This window comes from Pavona decussata, unplaced genomic scaffold (genome assembly GCF_977016875.1).
Source record: "Pavona decussata unplaced genomic scaffold, jaPavDecu1.1 SCAFFOLD_156, whole genome shotgun sequence".
In the NCBI taxonomy this organism is placed as follows: Eukaryota; Metazoa; Cnidaria; class Anthozoa; order Scleractinia; family Agariciidae; genus Pavona; species Pavona decussata.
In genome coordinates, this window is record NW_028145568.1 from 2,190,673 (window position 1) to 2,211,156 (window position 20,484).

The 20,484-nt window shown below is 39.9% G+C and overlaps 3 protein-coding genes across 5 annotated transcripts in view; 2 read left to right on the top strand and 1 right to left on the bottom strand.

Moving 5' to 3' along the window:
- Positions 1-20,484, top strand: part of LOC146465230 (blastula protease 10-like) — a 532,877-nt gene that overhangs the window by 148,945 nt on the left and 363,448 nt on the right. The gene's annotated exons all lie outside the window — the stretch shown is intronic.
- Positions 1-20,484, bottom strand: part of LOC146465247 (uncharacterized) — a 35,379-nt gene that overhangs the window by 11,323 nt on the left and 3,572 nt on the right. The window contains exons 1-2 of one of the 3 annotated variants that reach the window (XM_085128564.1): positions 16,658-16,690; positions 15,717-15,744 (exon numbers count right to left, since the gene is read on the bottom strand). In XM_085128564.1, coding sequence (XP_084984690.1) covers positions 15,717-15,724 — 8 coding nt within the window. In that variant the 5' untranslated portion in view covers positions 15,725-15,744; positions 16,658-16,690. Of the gene's footprint in view, positions 1-14,362; positions 14,980-15,625; positions 15,745-16,657; positions 16,691-20,484 lie in introns of those variants that run through there. The other 2 variants (XM_085128563.1, XM_085128562.1) reach the window with 2 other exon arrangements.
- LOC146465248 (uncharacterized) lies at positions 11,648-12,785 on the top strand. The gene has a single exon (XM_085128695.1). The coding sequence runs from the start codon at positions 11,732-11,734 to the stop codon at positions 12,743-12,745; it is 1,014 nt and encodes a 337-aa protein (XP_084984821.1). The 5' UTR covers positions 11,648-11,731; the 3' UTR covers positions 12,746-12,785.

Below are 20,484 nucleotides of genomic sequence, written 5' to 3' on the forward strand. Positions count from 1 at the left end.
AGCCTACAACATCACACACAAGCACAACAACGGTCGTTATTGTTAGATTCGATAGTTGAAAGCACTCTCGATATATTTGGACAGCTTGTTGACATGGGAACGGATCTGGACGGAGCCATCAACGCGCTACTTAACAAGTTCAAAGAATCGCCAAACCGGCTGTTCAATATACATAAATTTCGTTGCATCAAACAAGGCAAAGACGAAACCTGGGATTCGTTCATCGCTAAGCTCACAGCAGAAGGTAAAAACTGTGATTTCCCGGCAGGCTGGTTAGATACTGAGATACTAATGGCCATGATAGAGAACGGTAAATCCAAAAGGGTGAGGAGAAAGTTGTTACAAGACCAGCTAACGTTAGTCGAAGCTCTTAAATACGCCAGAGGCCTTGAAACGACGACCAACACGCTACGAAAGCAGACAGTCAAGCGCCAAATGATGTTACCGTCAAGCAAGAGGTCGATAAAACCACAGCGGACAGAAGTAGAGAAAAATCGTGCTTTAACTGCCGGAAACATTGGCTGCACCAAGGTGGACCAAGAAAATGCCCGGCTTTTGGAAAGCAGTGTACACGATGCGGGAGAAGAAACCATTTTGCGAAATGGTGTAAAAGCAAGCAAGAAGTTAAGGCCACAAGGAATCTAGCGTAAGTTGGCGAGCAAAACTCTGACACGTCGTCTGACAGCAGTGACGAAGAGTCCCCTTGCATGCTGCAAGAGGTAAAACCCATGGGACCGTCGGACAATAGGCCCCTAAAAAAGTGCTAATTAGTGGCGTTGGCGTCACGGTGCTACCTGACAGCGGTGCTACGGTCAACGCTATGGATGATTTAATGTTCAAGGAATTCGGCCTGGACTAAAGAGTAAAGATCAGAAAATCAAGATATCAAATAAAATCGTACGGGGCTGCTGCAGAGGCAAACACGCTACTGGTGCTGGGTTGTTTTGAAGAGCTTACGGAATCTAAGACGAAAATGAAAGTGGTCACGTGGCAGCTAATAAAAGACCGCACCGTTTCTTAGTTACATAGACAGAAGAGACCTTGAAATGATTCAGGTCACCAATGCGATTACAAAGGAAAGCAATCAAGCTTAAGAAACCAACAATGTAAAGGAGATCTCAGGAATTCAAGGACCGGTTCCAGGGAATTGAAAAGCTAAAGGGAATTCTGGTCGAATACCGCCCGGGAAAGAAAAAACATATCTGACTACACATCACAGCACCCTATGTCGCTCCTCGAGTGTTACGAATTCGAAATGAGAAGGACGAAGGAGGTACGCCACCATGTAAACTACGTTGTGACGTGCAACGCGCCCAGAGCTGTCACCAGAGACCAAGTGAAGGAAGCTACTGATGAAGACCCGGCACTACAAGAATTTAAGGAGTGTATCAACCAAGGCTGGATAGACACAAAGGTTTCAAGCATACAGGGATACAGGCACGTTTTCCATGAACTCACCATAGTAGACGGGATGGTCTTGAGAGGGGACAGGATTGTTGTACCGGCAAAACTCAGGCAGAGGATGGTAGAGATAGCGCATGAGGGGCATCAAGGGCTTATATGGACAAATTAAACAGCTTCTGAGAGCACATGTATGGTTTCCGAGAATGGACTCCCAATGTGACATGTTTGTATCCACTTGCATCACCTGTTAATCTAACACACCCCAAACACATCGCGATCCACTGAAGATGACAGAGCTACCCGAGGAAACCGTGGGATGAGGTCAGCGTGGATTTGTGCGGGCGTATGGCTAAAGGAGACCTCGCCCTCGTATTCTACTCTCAAATTTATGCAATATTCCAGATACCCAGTGGTCGAATTCGTGGGATCCACTAGCGAAAAAGTAACCATTCCGGTGTTCAAGAGGGTGTTTGACACATATGGAGTGCCAAAGGAGATCAAATCGGATAACGGTCTACCTTTCAATAACCATAAGTTTGAAGAATACTTACAAGAAGAAGGGTTCAAGCACCGGAAGGTCACACCAGGGTGGGCAGAAGCCAACGGCGACGTAGAAAGATTTATGCAGAGAATAAAGAAAACTGCACGGATCGCTGCATTGGAAGGCAAACAGGTGAGGTATAAAGTGCGCAGGGGAGTAAGAGCATAGAGAGCAACTGAACATGCAACAACCGGAGTCAGCCCGAACAAAGGAACTACGGGGAAAATTCCCAGAGGTGAAGCGACAACCTAAACATCCGGACGACACGGTGATCCGCCATAGCGACAAAAAGCAGAAATTGAAAATGAAGCAGTACGCGGATAAAAGAAGACACACAGCTGTGATGAAAATCAAAGTCGGAGACACGGTATTGTGTAACCAAGAACGGAAACACGGCTCAACGCCTCTGTATGACCCGGCTCCAAAGGTGGTTATTGGTGTCAAGGCAAGCATGATCACAGCCAAGAACGATGTGGACATTCGTACCAGGAACTACGCGGATTAGAGGCTGTTTAAGAACGGCTGTAGAGAATCGGTTCAGTGTGATGACTCCGACAGTGAAGACGCATTTGAGCCCGACGCTGTTACTGTTGATAGAGCAGGTTCGGAGCAGCCCAGAACAGACCGCGGTGAAAACGCGGTGCCAACGGATTGAATACGCGAACCTCAGCATTGATGAGAGAAGCCCAGATGAAACGTCGACACAGTCGAAGGTGAACGTATGCAGAGAGCTGAACATCCCCGATCAGACCGTAATACTAAATAGCCTCCCACGCAATCGTTTTTAGGGGACTCGTATTAACTCCTGGGGAGGAGGTAATACGAGTCCCCTAAAAACGACTGCGTGGGAGGCTAACCGTGATAATGACCGTGAACAAAGACATGCGGCCCATGACATGCCCAGAAGGAAAATAACGTCTACAAAGGACACTAGATACAAAAACTTTATTTGTGAGTAACAATATTTATTCGTTTCTTTCTTTGTATTGCGCACCACATAGACTAACGCACCCTTGAACTTTATCCGCAAATGGGGAAGAGATGTGATGGCGTGGAGGGCCTGGACGCGCGGAGTGGCGGGAACATTATGTATTCACAGTATATATTCTCACTTTTGGCACTACCGTGGTAAATTAGTATGAGCGGAACGCCGAACGGACATTAACGGTAGTCCATGAAAAGGTGAATAGTATGACCGAAGGACATTAAAGTCAGTGTCAAATAACAGAAATAAAAACGCAATTAGAAAGTCATAGCTGAAATTTGCGAATGCTTTAAACAATAAATTCAGGGTCTAAATATTGGTCTTCATTTTCTTATACCTGCATCTCAAAAAGCTTTTGGCAAATCTTTTTTTCGAAAATCTTGTTATTTAGTTCTTTTAGCGGAGCTCCGCGCGCGCCGAAGAAAAGTAAGTTTAAAGAAGCCTCACATTTTCCTATATCTCCCGCTCGTGATCAGTAGCAGTAACTTTTAGAACTCTAAAATAGCTTCCGATACCACCAATATTTGTGTAGAAATTAATTTTTGAACATTTTGTTTTGTGGTCGTGTTTTTCTTATTCGCACCCATGGCACAGCCGCTCTCATGTGTTTGTAAAGACAAGTTTAAAAGTTCTGAAATAATTCTACCAAACACAAATGAGTAATTTCCCGTATTTTTCTTTTCATAACGTTAATTTATAGACTAGAAATATTACTATAGGAGAAGAATTGACACAGTTTTGAATTTCCAAACATTTTCCCCGGGCCGCTCAACTTGCCTTCGCAAAAAATATTTAATATTATGTTTATCTGTAACTCGACGGCCGTTTACAATTTATTTGTAAACAAAAATGCTTTCTTCCAGACAAAAATCGATAATTTGTCTTTATCTTACGTGTTTCAAGCTTTACACAGATAGTTTAATCGACTTCGAACATTTTGTTTTGGAGCCGTGTACATGCAATGCATTTGCGCCGCTCTGCTCCCATGCGCTTGGACTGTTGCACTGTATACAGCTGTTTCGACAAAGGTTGTCCAAAAAAGCGTTAAAGGGTACGAGACAATGCCGAAAGGTAGTCTGGGAAATACCCAATACATTTCAATAAAAACTCAAAATCCATATTGCCCGCCAGGCAAGTCTCTGCTGTACGGTCGAGGCATTAATGGTTGGTTTTTTTCTTACTTAGATGATCGTACTCAGACAACCCACGTTGGGTCAAACATTTCAAACAAGTAAAACATTCCTTGCGGATCATGCAAGGATCGATTTTAGGACCTATGGTTTCCTTTATTTATATCGATGACAGATGCAGTTGTTCCAAAATGTCAAGTTTATCTATCTGCCGATAATACCAATTTACTTTACGCACAAAAGAATCTTAATTACTCTCGAAGTAAACGTCAGTGATGAACTAATAAAACTCTGTGACTGGTTAACAGCCAATAGGCTGACGCTAAATAGGGTCTCTGTAAAACGCAGACCGGATGGCGGCGGATGGCGGATGGCGGATGGCGGATGGCGGATGGCGGATGGCGGATGATAAAATGCGGATAATAAAATGCGGATGGAAAAATGCGGATAATAAAATGCAGATGACAAAAAAAATTAAAATAATAAATAAATTGATAAATAAATTAATCACAGATTTCCCACATTTTTTCTTTATGTATCGTCTGATCCGAGAAAAAGAAAGAACTTTCACTACAGTCCTTTTTTCCCCATCTTTGTTAGTCTAACATTTAACAAAGAAAACTACACTACTACCACTACAGTACTTGATCGACACACCACCCTACCCTAAATAGTTGTCAATTTTGCACCGAGCGTTTGTACGTGCACGGCACCTGTAGAAAGGCTTGTTAGTGTAAGTAATAGCTCGAGTGAATGAACCGCGCACCTGGGTTAACTGATGTCTGAGTTGTCGGAAGGCGACGCGGATTTGGGCCAGCCAACTTTTGTTTAGAAGAGGTGAGTTAAGTTAATGAATTGATTGAACTCAATCGATCTTCAACCTTTTTTTAATGTCAGGCAATTTTTGTTAACCTTTTTTTGTGTTCACTATACATGTATGGTGAAAATGCTCGTCCAGCCCACGATGGTAGGGATTATTCATAGCTATCGCGTTTTTAATGCATGTTACAAAATTGCGATAGTAGCATTTCAGTTATAGCTTTGACCAATGTCTTCCGGCTTCTGTCGAGGTAAATCTTATTATCATTGTTTTACAGCCACTGAAGGCTTAGCTTACCCCTAGACCCGTACGTAGACAGTATATCGTAAGCAAAATAACTTACACGATTTGCCGTTTAGCCTCCCACGCAGACGTTCGTAGGGCTCGTCACGTCATATTTCCGTTCGTGGGGAAGGAAATATTGCGTGACGATCCCAAAGAACGTCTACGTAGGAGACTATTTGCCAGTTCTGTTACTTGTCTTAAGGTGGAGGTAAACGTGAATTTGGATGGAATTTTAAGAGGTTTAAAGAAGGGATAAAAGAAAGAAAATTATATTTGGAACGCCAACAGAAAGTTGCCCCCAACCCAAGAGCACACCAGGTTAGTAGAGGACTGTTTGAGTGTACATACATCAATTTTTAACTTCAAATTCTAATTTTTAAACTACATCAAATCTTAACTATTACTTATTTCTCCAAATTTTACTACACTTTTAAGAAAAACTATCTCCTCCCAAATATACCTAAAAATCCCCCCACAATTTATAAAATACCCCCAAACATTGATTTGAGTTCTTGTTGAGGGTTGAGGGTTCTTGTATTGCTTGAAACGCGAACGAGATATTTCCGTTAAATCGATTTTAAGCGGCGTGAAAACAGCTTTCAGATATACCCTCGCCTTAAGTCAAGCAAAGCGGTTAGAAAAATTTGTTCCGGCTATTTCCTAGTGCAACTTCCTAACATATAACAAAAGTCAAGCCATAGCGTAAGTCTTCGGCATGAATCAGTACTTAATTTTCACGTAATTTTTACATAATCTTCTAAAAGAAATTGGGCGTAAGAAATTGTTTATTTATTTATTTCTTTTATTTATTTATTATTTTTAATTTTTTTTGTCATCCGCATTTTATCATCCGCCATCCGCCATCCGCCGCCATCCGGTCTGCGTTTTACAGAGACCCCGCTAAATACTAGGGAATCAAATTATGTCATTTTATGTCTGTACCAAAAGATCCCTACATTTCAACCTAAAATAATGACCTTAGGTACTAAAACAAATAAACATGATCTTTTAGAATGTAAGGAGTATCTGAAATATCTTGGTATTCTAATAGATAGAAATTTAACTTGGAAACCACACTTTGATTTATCACTTTAAAAATCAGTAAAGCCATAGGCATAATAGCTAGATAACGTTGCTTGGTACCCTTTAAAGCGCTAACTCAAATTTATCAGACCCAAGTTTTTCCATATCCTGTATGACTTGTGCCATATAAGCCCCATGGCTTCGGCATCTCAATACCGATTTATTTCTTATTACTGTGCACACTCTTGTATTATTATTATTACTAGTAATAGTCTTCACTAGAGCTGCCCCGCTTTTGAAGATCTGTTTAACACCTGTTTATGGTTTTTACTGGATATAAATACTGTGCATGCGAATGTTAAAATTAAAAAGAAACGTTTGAATATTTATTGAAGTTAACATCCATGTAACTGGTTAGCATATTTCTCTGTAAATTTGACATTGAAATCTATTACAGTCATACAGTTTTGTTTTGTGAAACAGCAAAGTATTGTATGTATAATTATGTGAACTCGTGGTTTGAAAGGCTGCTAAAGATGCAGAAGATGGCGAAACGTGACTACGTGGTTGCAAGACCTTGACCTGCTAGAAAATGGCAAAACGCGAACTCGTGGTTGAAATGCTGCTAAATGATGGCGAAATGCGAACTCGTGGTTGCAAGACCTTGAAACACTGCTAGAAAGAACTCGAAAAGCTGCTAGAGGACGACGAAACGCAAACTCTTGCTCGCAAGACCGTCAAACGCTGCTCGAAGACCTCGTGGTTGCAGAATGACAGCTACCCGACAGCACCTTGCGCGCTTGCTGAAATAGTATCCGAGACCACCGTGCGCGCCTAGTTTGATCAAATCGAAATTTTTTTCGCATACTAACAAATTTACTTTCAGTACTTACTTTCTTACATTTTGAAATTCCTTATATGTATACACGCGGGGAATCCTAGGGTGCCTCCTCGGGTTTTGGGTATCTGTAAAACGCGGACCGGATGGCTGCGGATGGCGGATGCGGATGGCGGATGGGAAAATGCGGATGACAAAATAAAAAAAAAAAATGAAAACATGAAAAAATAAAATAAAATAAAATAAAAAGTATAAACAAGAAGAAAAAAATTGAATGGAAAATGACAACAACAATTAAGAAAGGACTAACGTTACAATGTTATAAAACGTGTGCACATCATTTCCGAAAATTCTAGGGAAACTTGATGGTTTTCCGAAAAACCTCGAAAAGTCTAGGAGATCGCTAGGCGAAAACTTTCGAAATTTTTAGGCAACCTTCAATCCGAACAGATATTTTCCTGAAATATTCCTTTGGGTGCCCCTGCACATTCTTTTCTAGTTTCCAATAAACGTTCTGTGCGCTTGTTTGTTTTATCAACGGACTGAATTCCTGTAACGTTTGCCATCCGCCGAGGTGGCGTCTTAAATAATGATAAGGTCTATGTGATAAGTGACGGCCAAGTCGCCGTTGCGTGCGGGAGACTCGTGAGATTCATACAAAGCTGTGAGCCATGATTAAAGCGTTTTCAATGTACCGTATGAATCTGTTTTGGCTTTTTTTCCCCGAGAACGTTCAGCCATTTACAAAAATTGCAACCGATCAACCACATGATCATTTCGGCGGGAAAAATACCACAGTTGAGAAACCATAATGAAAATCGAGGTCCCGTTCCTACGAGAGCCACAGGCGATCCAAACATGGCTGCAAATATAGGGTTTGATAGAGGAGCGCTAGTGAGAGATTCAATAATATAGTTATACCTGAACATTCTCAATGAAAAAGTCGCACTTCATGGCGTTTTAGTGTGCGTGTCTTTTTCTGAGTTAACGCCATTTAATCGATTTTTTTTATTCCCGGTTTAATAGAAGAAATACGAGTGAAAAACGGGAAGCAAAGAAAGCGATTCAACGAACGGAACGCAAGGATTATTAACACGTCTTATGAAGACTACCGACTAAAAGCAAATTGATGGTTTGTTTAGTGGTCTCTTTAAGTCCCAGCGCCGTTCTTTGTTTACTGGCGATTTTTTTCGGGTAACGTTAGTCCTTTGTTAATTGTTGTTGTTATTTTCCATTCAAATTTTTTCTTCTTGTTAATCTGTCTATTTATATATTTATACTTTCTATTTTATGTCATTTTTTCATTTTTTTCATTTTTTTATTTTATTTTGTCATCCGCATTTTTCCATCCGCATTTTCCCATCCGCCATCCGCATCCGCCATCAGCAGCCATCCGGTCCGCGTTTTACAGATACCCTCGGGTTTTGGCCTCTGGGCCAAAACCCTGCGGGGGCAATTATTATTATTATCATTGCTATCGTTATTTATTATTATTATTAGTAGTAAACCTTTACTTAACTAGGGTAATCCCGTCAGAATACAAATAGTATATCTGTTTTCATAGGAGCCCTACATTAAAACCAATAAAAAAATACAAGATGAATAATAAGACAACTAAGTAACTATAAATTAATAAATATTATTATTTTTATTATGGAAGATTTCGTTTTTGTTTTCATGAATTATTATGACCTCTGTAACACGTGGATACGGACGGGCGGATGCGGACAGCGGACAGCGGATGGCGGACGGCGGATGGCGGATGGCGGACGGAGGATGGCGGATGGCGGACGGTGGATGGCGGACGACGGATGGCGGATGGCGGATGGCGGATGGCGGATGGCGGACGGAGGATGGCGGACGGCGGACGGTGGATGGCGGACGACGGATGGCGGATGGCGGATGGTGGATGGCGGATGGCGGATGGCGGATGGCGGATGGCGGATGGCGGATGGCGGATGGCGGATGGCGGATGGCGGACGGTGGATGGCGGACGGCGGATGGCGGATGGCGGATGGCGGAAGGCGGATGGCGGACGGGGGACGGCGGACGGTGGATGGCGGATGGCCGATGGGGCTTCTTAAAAAAAATATGAAAAACGAAAATAGGATGTTGATACTGTTAAATTTATTGGTTAATTGTCACCTTCTAGGAAATGCTAACTTTAGCTATATCTTTTTTTTTTAATTTGAATTAATTTATATCTTATTGTACACTATAGAATGTAGCTTTTCGTTTTTCAACCAAACCAGTCTGAGTTTGCAGTGGAACTCCGTACATTAGCAGCTATAAGTACGACACACCATCCGGCAAAACAACACGTCCACATTCATGAACATTTACGGGATAATCTGATTAACGGGAAAAGTACCAGTTCCTCATCCTTTCTGCAGTTACATACAGCTGTTTCGACAAAGGTTGTCCAAAAAAGCGGAAAAGCGTACGCAATAATGCCGAAAGGAGCAAACAAAAGAGCATGCGCGGCCTCGCCAGAAGCGGCCACGTTTTTGTAAGCTGAGCAGCTTTGGCCGTCTCCGCCTCGAAATACAAGTCTATGATAAAGCGGGTCGCCTCTAAATCGATATAGAAAGCTTTTTATTGTGGATTTAAGTCTGATGAAACACAAAAGAGGCGACAGAGGATCCGTGGAAGAAAATACTAGTGTCGCCAAGAAATCCAACATGGCAGACGACTCCGACAATAAAAGTGATACCGCGTGCAGCAAAGAAGAAGAACCGAGCCTACGAGAAATTAAAAGTATGCTTGTTAACATTCAAGCTACTATGGCTACTATCGTTGAGGAAAACAAAAACTTCAGAAAGGAACTCGCCGACTTGAAAAGAGCGGTGGACTTCAATGATAATGAACTAAGACAACTAAAGAAGGACCACCAAACGACATGCCAGATGAATACAATGCTGAGGAAGGAACTCGAGAAGACAAAAGAAGAACTCGATAGCACTAAAAAAGTACTACAAGATCAGGAAGACGAAACACAAAATCTATGGTTTTCTTTAGATTCGCTTGAGCAGTATACACGTAAAAATTCCCTGGAGTTTCACGGCATACCGGAATGTTTGTACGCTAACGCACAGGATGTTGTTATCAGCGTCGCCAAAAAGATTGATGTCGATATTGAACAAGATGACATAGAGATCGTTCATAAACTTCAACGGAAAAAGGGCAATAAGCCCATAATAGCAAAATTCTGCAGTCATAAAGCTAAAGCCAAGATCTACAGAGAAAGATTCAAGCTGAGAAATGTTAAAGTCAGCGATATCTTCCCACATCATTCTCCAGCCGACGAATCTCAAAACCGCATCTACATCAACGAAAACTTGACAACGTTCAGAAGAGACCTACTATCAAAGGCTTTGAAAAAAAGAAAGGATAAAATCCTGTCATCTGTCTGGACTTTAGACGGTAAGATTTTTGTCAAAACTTCTTCCGACGAGGAGCCTATTAGAATACAATCTGAAGCGGATCTAAACAACATCTGAGCTGAAATCTAACATTAAATATCTGTAGCGGAGAAACGGCTCGGCCGAACTGAGGTTATTTCATTTCATTTTTTCTTTTTCATTGGCTTTTACCAAGTATTCCTCAGCATGCTCCAAATGGATTTTTCTTTACGTGTATTCTGGTTCTTGTGCTTTTTTGTCTATTTCGTAGGTATGTTTGCAGTTACGATTCCCTTTGTACCCATTTTAGTCTCTGTAGGCATCTGGTGCCGTTTGTTTCTCATGACACGTCCAAAATTATTTTATTTCTATAAATATAAAATTATGTGTGCTCACTGTACTAAAATTAAAACAGCTAGACTGCTGCATTTGGAAAGCAAGGAAGGGTTCTCAGAACGATTGATTTTTACCAAATTTAAGTGTTTTATAAACAACGTTTATCGCCTTTTTGAATAACGAATATTCGATCAAAAAATGACAACTCCTTTCACAGCTTCCTTTTGTTCTTTGAATGCAAGAGGTCTAAACCAAATGCGCAAAAGAAGACAATTATTCAGATGGCTACACAACAATAAGTTAACAATAATCTTATAAACCTCTGCTCCGGTCCCAGACACTGTCAACACGATATCAATAAATAAGCTTTCTTGCAAAATAGCGACTCAGAGTTTAATCATCAAAAAATTTCAACCTCCAACTGCTGAAAGAAGAATGAGGCAAGCTTTAGTGAGGTTTAGTTTGGTGGTTTGATTAAACCAGTCATCAGCAAAGGCTTTGTCAGCCAGTATCTGAATCGTCTCGTCAAGAGGCACATTTGTAAACAGCGAAGTTACGTCATAAGACACCAAAAGCTCACCATTGTTGATCTTCAAGCCTTGTATTTCGTCCACAAACTGAAAAGTATCAGATACCGTATATTGATTATACGATAAGGGCTTCAGTTTATCCTCAAGCCACTTGGCCAGTGCATAATTATATGTCTATGTAGCCGATAGTATTGGGCGCATGGCTAGACGTTCGCATGGCCAGCTCTTACGTAGGATACTACCTAAGCCGATCGCCGACTCTCTTCGTCCTAAAGGTTCTAGACTAGCCCACCTGTACGGACTGCCAAAGACTGGTTTAATCAAACCACCAAACTAAACCTCACTAAAGCAGATTTGGTCCACCTCCTTAAAGCAGCTACTAAGAACCAGCTCTTTCAGTTTGACGGGTCGTTGTATGAGCAGATTGACGGAGTAGCAATGGGTTCTCCTCTTGGCCCATTGCTTGCAAATGTTTTCATGTGCTCCATCGAGGAAACTCTGCAACAGGATGGCTTGGTACCCCCGTTCTACTGGAGGTATGTGGATGACACTCTTACTATAATGCCCGATAGAGAAACCGCTGACCACTTCTTACGCACGCTCAACCATTGCCATTCTTCCGTGAAATTCACTATGGAGCCCGAACATGACGGGTCGCTTCCCTTTCTTGGCGTGGAATTACTTAATCGAGCTCCCAAGATCGAAACCAAGGTTTACATCAAGCCCACCAATACAGGCCTTCTACTTCATTACCAGAGCCACGTAGATGATCGTTATAAACGGTGCTTAATTAACACCATGCTAGACCGGGCCTACCGATTATCTTCTGATTGGTCACATTTCCACGAAGAATGCGACCGGCTCAGAGAAGTGTTCAGTAAGCTTAAATACCCACAACACTTAAATGACACGGCCATCAAAAAGGTTATCGACACTAAGGTATCTGATCCACAGCCCTATCCATCGTCACAAGAGAAAGCAAACACCGTTAGAGTCATCCTACCGTTTAAAGATCAGAGTTCAGCGAACATTGCGAAACAGCAACTAAGTAAATTAAGTTTAAAAGTAGGAACTGCCATCCAACCTGTGTTTGTGAGTCGAAAACTCAATGAAGATCTTAAGGTGCAAGAAGCCAAGCCCTCCATTGTCAACCAACAATGTGTAGTATACGAATTTAAATGTAACCTGTGCGATGCAGGATATGTGGGGTATACGCGTGGGCACCTGCATGAGCACGTAGACGGACACAAAAGAAAGTCGTCTTCCATTTACAAACACTACCATCTTCAACATAATGACCAGATACCACAGCGTTTTTTAGAACGGTTTCACGTTCTTGCGAAATGCACCAGCAAATTTGATTGCCTCATTTATGAGATGCTTTTCATACGCAAACTGAAATCAGAACTGAACGTGCAAACTGATTCAATTCGCGCTAAAGTATTTGTTTAACCATCTATTATATGTTAATTTTCAGCTCTAGCCTATTTAAATATCCGCGTTCACAAACTGATTTTTTCTCTTGATAATGGAGTCAAGATGATTCCGAAACGTCGAGCCTTAAATCTCTCTGTAATTTTTGCAAGAAAAGGAGAAGAAGGAGAAATCGCTCTTGGTTGCTTGGCACAGATCTTTAAGTGTGTTTACAACTGAATGAGAGCCGTGGGGTGCAAACTAAACTGTCCTGAAACAAAGTGTTCAAAAATTACTTTCTCCGCAAATATTTGTCCTATCAAAACGATTTTAAAATGTTTGTAAAGCTAGAAACACGTCAAATAAAGACAAATTATTGATTGTTACTCGGAAACGCATTAGACTAGTAAACTCTAGCTGCTAGGAAGTTGCCTAAATTGGTAGGAGTTGCGTTCAAGTTAACAGAGAAAGAAAAATTCAACGTTGTTTGCTCATGTTCTCCACAAAACCCTATATAAGGTCATTTCTCGTTGTTGTTTTGCAGAGGACGGCAAAGAAATGTACCAAAATTTAAAATGCACATGCGGAGCGATTGTTTTGTTCATTTGCAGCGCTGTTGCTGAAGAGGGCGGTCGTCGTTGCTTACAGGGTCCCCAGACATATTTGGCGCTCGGATAATATTGCTCCTACTTAAATAATTCTGGCCGTTTATAAAAAAATTTTAAAAGACTTTAACGCTTGGTTGTGGCCCGTAACTTGTGCGTGTCTATACAGTCCAAGCGTATGGAAGCAGAGCGGCGCAAATGCATTGCATGTACACGACTCCAAAACAAAATGTTCAAGAAATAATTTCTCTGCGAATATTGGTGGTATCGAAAGGTTTAAAGTATCTGTATACAAGTTTGAAACACGTAACATAAAGGAAAATTATCGATTGTTTAGTGCCTGGAAGAAAACATTTTCGTTTACAAATAACTTGTAAACGGCCGTCGAATTACACGTCATGATAATATTTTTTGTTTAAGAGCAAGTTAGCGGCCCGGGAAAAATGTTTGGAAATTCAAAACTGTGTCAATTCCGCTCCTATAGTGATAATTCTAGTCTCTTAATAAACGTTAAGAAATGGAGAATAAGGAAAAATAGTCTTTGGTGTTTGGTAGAACTTTTTCAGAGCTTTGAAACTTATGTGTTTACAAACACATAAGAGCCGTGCGGTGCGAATAAACAAATTTTTACAAAAAATTAACTTCTCCTCGAATATTAGTGGTACCAAAAGCGATTAAAGTGTCTATGTCAAGCTATTTTAGAGTTCTTGCTCACAATCTTGGCATCCCCCTCCCGCTCAGTCGATGTTTACTGTGATATCTAGATTGTGGCGTAGTTGGGCCTTCCTTTTCCGTTTGCTGATCGGTAGAGGAAGGTTATTTTTCTTGTTCTATTTCGTTCTTTGTCAGCCCGACTTTGCTCATCTGGTCAAAAAAGACGCCGTGTCTCTCCAATGTACACAGAACGTCGACACTCGCATGGGATTCTGTATACAACGTGTTCAACCTTGGAAACCCCCGGTTTAGAGTCAAATAATTTTAAAAGGTTAGATGACGAGCGGTGAAAATTTCATGCTGAATACTATGAATAAATGAGAAGAAGTGCTTACCATTGAAAGCTATAATTTATTTGGTTTAACTTCCTCCTTTTTATTCCCAGACATTCTAACAATAAATGATTGATGTATTCCTATCGACCCTTATCACCCTTATAGTTTTAATGCCGTGCTAACAGCAACGCCAAGAACACTTTTCTGTTTACGGCTTTCGGCAGCAGCAGAAGCTAAAATAGTCGTAGTCGTAATTCATGACGGTTTCGTCAGAACTGGATACCTCGTTCCCCCCGTTTTGTCGACCGCCACAATTGTAGTTGTAAAAGGCGCCCACGATCTGCCCATTCTTTGTAGCCTTATCCTTTTTTCCATACACGGAAACCTCTCCGTCGCAGATTCTGAAAACAGTTGGAGCACAGATCTCAGTGCAGGACTTCTTGTCAGCGGTATTTCTCACCATTACTGTGTTATGCCAGGGTCCACCTCCTCCTGAGGCGGTGCTTCCTCTGCAGGCAGCAGCGGCCGACATGTGCAGTGACTGCCAGGCCAAGTCGTATGCTGAATACTTGTCGTATCCAGCATCAAGGCGGTCTTGAGGCAGACGGCCATTGTCATCGAGTAAGGCAAAGCTCCCAGGTTGGCCTGCCTTGTCCAGCCGAGCTTTGAGTTCGGCAACCTGAAATAAATCGCATGATTTAGCTTAGCTTGGCTTCAAGTTATGTTGCATATCCTTCTAGGAACCAAAAACGTATAAATTTTATGTCAAAGTCATTTTACATTTCCCGTGCTTTGTTTCTTAAAATGCGTTAGTTTCACTCTTTCAACTGAAAAAAATGATACTCCATTTCCTCAAATGGGTCTTTTTGAGACTGTGATGATTGAAATAAAAATAAACTGGTTGTAAACAATCCTTTCAAAGATTTTCGCGATTGCTGAAAGCACAGCGATAGGTGGGGAGGTATTTAAATCATCCTTTGATGTGCCTTATGATTCACTCAATTGACTTGTTAAACATGATCGTCAAGGTATTACAAATTATCGGAAGTACCTCCTTTATTACCAAACGCGAAATACCATCTAGTGCAGACGACGTAGTTTTAATAACGTCAGGAATTTTACCTGGTGTGGTTTCATGCGGAATGTTGCGTGGAAGCAAGTCTAAGAGCTGATTTCTGTAAAATGTTTATTGAAATGTTCAGTGATTTCCTTGGCATCATGGAGAATAAGTTCTCTAAACGTCAGTTTATGGACGTTGAAAAGTTAACTGATCATAAATTTGAAATAAACGCTGTCATGCTTGAGGAAATACAGTAATTGCTAACCTCCTTTTGTAATTTCCCCAATTTTCCTCCTCTAGCATCAATCCCAGTGATGAACAATAGAACAAGTAGAGCCGAAGTAGAGAAACAAGATAGCTTCATGTCTCTTGATTTTCTTTGATCTGAGAAGAAAGGGAAATATGTTTTTTAAAATGAATGTTTGTATAGATTTTATGAATTTTCAATCTACTCTCCTTATTACACCATATTGTGATTAAGCAACTTCTGTTGCTCCATTACCTTTTTAAAATAAAAATAGGACCTGTTTTTATGGGCTAAGGTTGTTCTGAATTAATACGTGAATATCTGAGAGAAAAGGTGAGACAAAAGTAAAGAAAAAAGAAAATAAAAGCGTTTTAGGAGACTATGTAAAAGTGATCGAAGAATGCAAAATATGGTAACCTTGTATATAGGCAAGCGAAAAAATCAATAATTTACCAACTGAATTTTTATTTATTTATTACTGCAATTCATTAAACATCAAAACATTGCTAAAACAAATGGTCCAGTGCTGTCCCGTTTTTCGTTAAAAACGATAATGATTAAAATGATAAAAATCAATAAAATGATTAAAATCATTTTTTAGTACAACACGGATAGAATTAAATAGAATCAATAATGATATGATGCTAAAAAGCTATGCTTTATCAAGTATCAAGGATTAGAGCGATGCTGGTTAACATTTATTTTCAACGATATATGCTTTTAAATAAACGAATACAAGAAGATAGCATAACCTACTATAAACTTTCATTTAAAATGAAGTTATTTAATATAAGGATGTTAAGATCAACGATAGAAGGCGAGGAAAGCTTTCCTTGGTACGTATTATTTCGGAAGAGCTATTAATCTAAACAATGCGGTGGCAATAATTCTTACTGTTGAGAGCTTATCAGAACTCACTTCTATTGCGAAAACACGCTGGAGGAATTGTGAACAGGATATTGATGGAAACAATTCGAGATTCAAAAGATTAGTATCTGATGCCGATTGGCTACATTTAGTTTAAAATGATACTTCGTTTTGTAATCTTACCACCTTTCCAGCGAAGTCTTCACCCTTCTAACAATTCAAAGAAGTGTGCTGAAATAAATAGGCTTTTGATTTAAGTAGGGAGAAAACACTGTCCTTCGAATTCTTGACTTCACTTAACGACCGAATGGTTGCTGGTAAAAACGTGACACACCACACGCGTTAAAAACAAATATCAATTAATCATTTCTATCTTTTTTAAAAATGTTTACATAAAGTTGAGGTACTTGCCAGATCATAATTAGAAATAAAATTCTTCACTTCACCGAATGTTAACTTAAGTGGATACGTGATACGTGACTCAGTTTGAAACAGACCACTCTCGTTGAAAAACATTTTTGTCAACTCTCTCAAATATTGTTTCCAAGACTCTCTCGTAAGTGACCGCTGCTTAACAGTGAGTTGTCGAGGCAAACGTTTCGAATTTATCAGAACTCACTTATATTGCGAAAACACGCATGGACCGAATTGTGAATCTGAGAATACTGATGGAGACAATTCAAGAATCAACAGGCCTCTTATATAAGGTGTTATATCTGATGCCGATTGGCTACATTTAGTTTAAAATGATACTTTGTTTTGTAATCTTTTGATTTAAGCAGGGAGAAAACACTGACCGTTGAATTCTTGACTTCACTTAACGACCGAATGGTTGCTAGTAAAAATGTGACACACCACACGCATTGAAAACAAATATCAATTAATTTTCCTTCTTAAAAATGTTTACAAAAGTTGAGGTAAAGAATCAACAGGCCTCTTATATGAGGTGTTATATCTGATGCCGATTGGCTACATTTAGTTTAAAATGATACTTCGTTCTGTAATCTTACCACCTTTTCAGCGAAGTCTTCACCCTTCTAATAAGTCAAAGCAGGGTGCTGAAATAAATAGGCTTTTGATTTTAGTAGGGAGAAAACACTGACCGTCGAATTCTTGACTTCACTTAACGACCGAATGGTTGCTAGTAAAAATGTGACACACCACACGCATTGAAAACAAATATCAATCAATTATCTTTTTTAAAAAATGTTCACAAAAAGTTGAGATACGGGCCGGAGGATAAGTAAGTAGTAGCGAACGTTCAAGCCTGAATTTTTTTCAGGCTTTCTTTTCGCTACTGCTTAAAATGCGTATAAAACTGTGATGATCATTCATTTCTTTATTCTTTCTTTCCCAGTTCGCTTTATGTATATTCCCATTGATCTCATCACCTCTACGGATATATTACGAATTTACAATATGACCAACTCCCAGTTGGCATGATAGTACAATATGCCATTTCCGAGTTGCTGTGAACCTCATTATGAAAGCGAGGTTAAGTGCAAAACTTTTCATGTGAAAATTAGTTTTGTTTGCATACGAATGAAAACTTATTTTCAAAATAAAAACTTTGACTTAGCCTCGCTTTTACAATGAGGTTCAAAGCAACTCGGAAATAGCCTATTGGTAGAGCACTACACCGACCAAACAGACGGGTCATGGGTTCGAATACCGTTCAAGCCTGAACTTTTTTTTGAGGCTTTCTTTTCGCTTATGCTTATGTTGCGTATATACCTGAGATGATCATTCACTTATTCATTCCTTCTTTCACAGTTCAAATATATGAATTTTCATATACACGTATTGCGTATATTCACTTTAATCTCACAACCTCTACGAGTATATCATGTTACGAATTCACAAAATGACCAGCTCCCATGTGGCTTGATAGCACTTTTCGCAACTGAGGTCATAGGTTGGCATCCTGTTCAAGCCTGAATTTCTTCAGGATTTCTTTGCATAGCCTACTACAAACCTTCATTTAAAATGAGGATATTTACATAAGGATGTTAAGATCAACGACAGAAGGCGAGGAAAACTTTCCTTGGTACGTATAATTTCGGCGGAGCTACTAATCTAAACAATGCGGTGGCAATAATTCTAACTGTTGAGAGCTTTGCGGCTTCTGCCACCATTAGCCTTTTAATTATTATAACCCATAATGGGATTTGATATCTTTCGTAGATGATGCTATTTATTCTTAACAAACGTTATTTCATTTTTGGTGTGCTATATTAATTGTGGCTTTCAATAAATGACCTTTTAGCTTGAAGCTTGCAATTGACCGGCTAATTCAAGTATTGTAATTCTGTTTGAGGAAAATCGATTGAAGGTACAAACACTGAGCATGAAAATGAAGCCGGTTTTAGGTTACAAAAAACACTGTGGCCTTGGCAAAATCTCGGCAAGAAAAAGGCTCCTGATCAGTAATATGAAAAGCTGCAAACAGTGAGTTGTCGAGGCAAACGTTTCGAATTTATCAGAACTCACTTATATTGCGAAAACACGCGTGGACTGAATTGTGAATCTGAGAATACTGATGGGAAAAATTCAAGAATCAACAGGCCTCTTATACAAGGTGTTATATCTGATGCCGATTGGCTACATTTAGTTTAAAATGATACTTCTTTTTGTAATCTTACCACCTTTCCAGCGAAGTCTTCACCCTTCTAATAATTCAAAGCAGTGTGCTGAAATAAATAGGCTTTTGATTTAAGTAGGGAGAAAACACTGACCGTTGAATTCACTTAACGACCAAATGGTTGCTAGTAAAAATGTGACACACCACACGCGTTGAAAACAAATATGTATCAATCAACCATTTCTATCTTTTTTAAAAATGTTCACAAAAACGTGAGGTACGGGCCGGAGCATAAGTAAGTAGTAGCGAACGTTCAAGGCTGAATTTTTTCAGGCTTTCTTTTCGCTACTGCTTAAAATGCGTATAAAACTGTGATGATCATTCATTTCTTTATTCTTTCTTTCCCAGTTCGCTTTATATATATTCCCATTGATCTCATCACGTCTACGGATATATTACGAATTTACAATATGACCAACTCCCAGTTGGCGTGATAGTACAATATGCCATTTCCGAGTTATTGTGAACCTCATTATGAAAGCGAGGCTAAGTGCAAAACTTTTCACGTGAAATTAGTTTTGTTTGCATATGAATGAAAACTTATTTTTATAATAAAAACTTTGCACTTAGCCTCGCTTTTACAATGAGGTTCAAAGCAACTCGGAAATAGCCTATTGGTAGAGCACTACACCGGCATAACACACGGGTCATGGGTTCGAATGTTTTAAAGCTTTCTTTTCGATAATGCTTTAAAAGTTGCGCATATAACTGCGATGATCATTCTCTTATTCATTCTTTCTTTCACAGTTCAAATATATGAACTTTCATTTATTTACTTTCATCTCATTACCTCGAATTCACAAAATGACCAGCTCCCAGTTGACTTGATAGCACTGCACCGTTATCGCAACTGAGGTCATAGGTTCGAATCCCGTTCAAGCCTGAATTTTTTCAGGCTCTCTTTTCGCGACGTTCATTCGCTTATCCAACATCGAGCTATTTCAGGCCGGTTACGCAATCCCGTCAACCAGCTGTGTAATGTGCTTCCTGTCTTTCAGAGAATGCGTGACTGTTCCTCAATTTTTAGAGCAAGATATCTTTTTATCATTTTATTTTGTCTTCTCCTTATTAATTTTTAACTCAGTTCCAGATTTACGGAATAAAAGTGGGTAAGAAATAACCTTCAAATAACAAACACACGGTTTTCAGTTTGAAATACATGTTTCGGATGACCTTTAAAATTTAAGTGTACATTAGGAGATTAGGCTTTTTTAGCGTCTGCCCCTAGACTTGGAATGCCCTGCCGGCAAACATTAGAAGTCAGACTGATTTCAACACCTTCAAAACCATGTTAAAGACTTATTAGTTAGAGAGGCGTTCAGTAGTATGTTATGAAAGTTTGGTTAGTAGCTTTTACCTTTCTTTATAA

What these genes read in the sequence shown, in the direction of transcription:
- LOC146465248 (XM_085128695.1), top strand. Translation starts at nt 11,732, where the DNA reads ATGGGTTCTCCTCTTGGCCCATTGCTTGCAAATGTTTTCATGTGCTCC.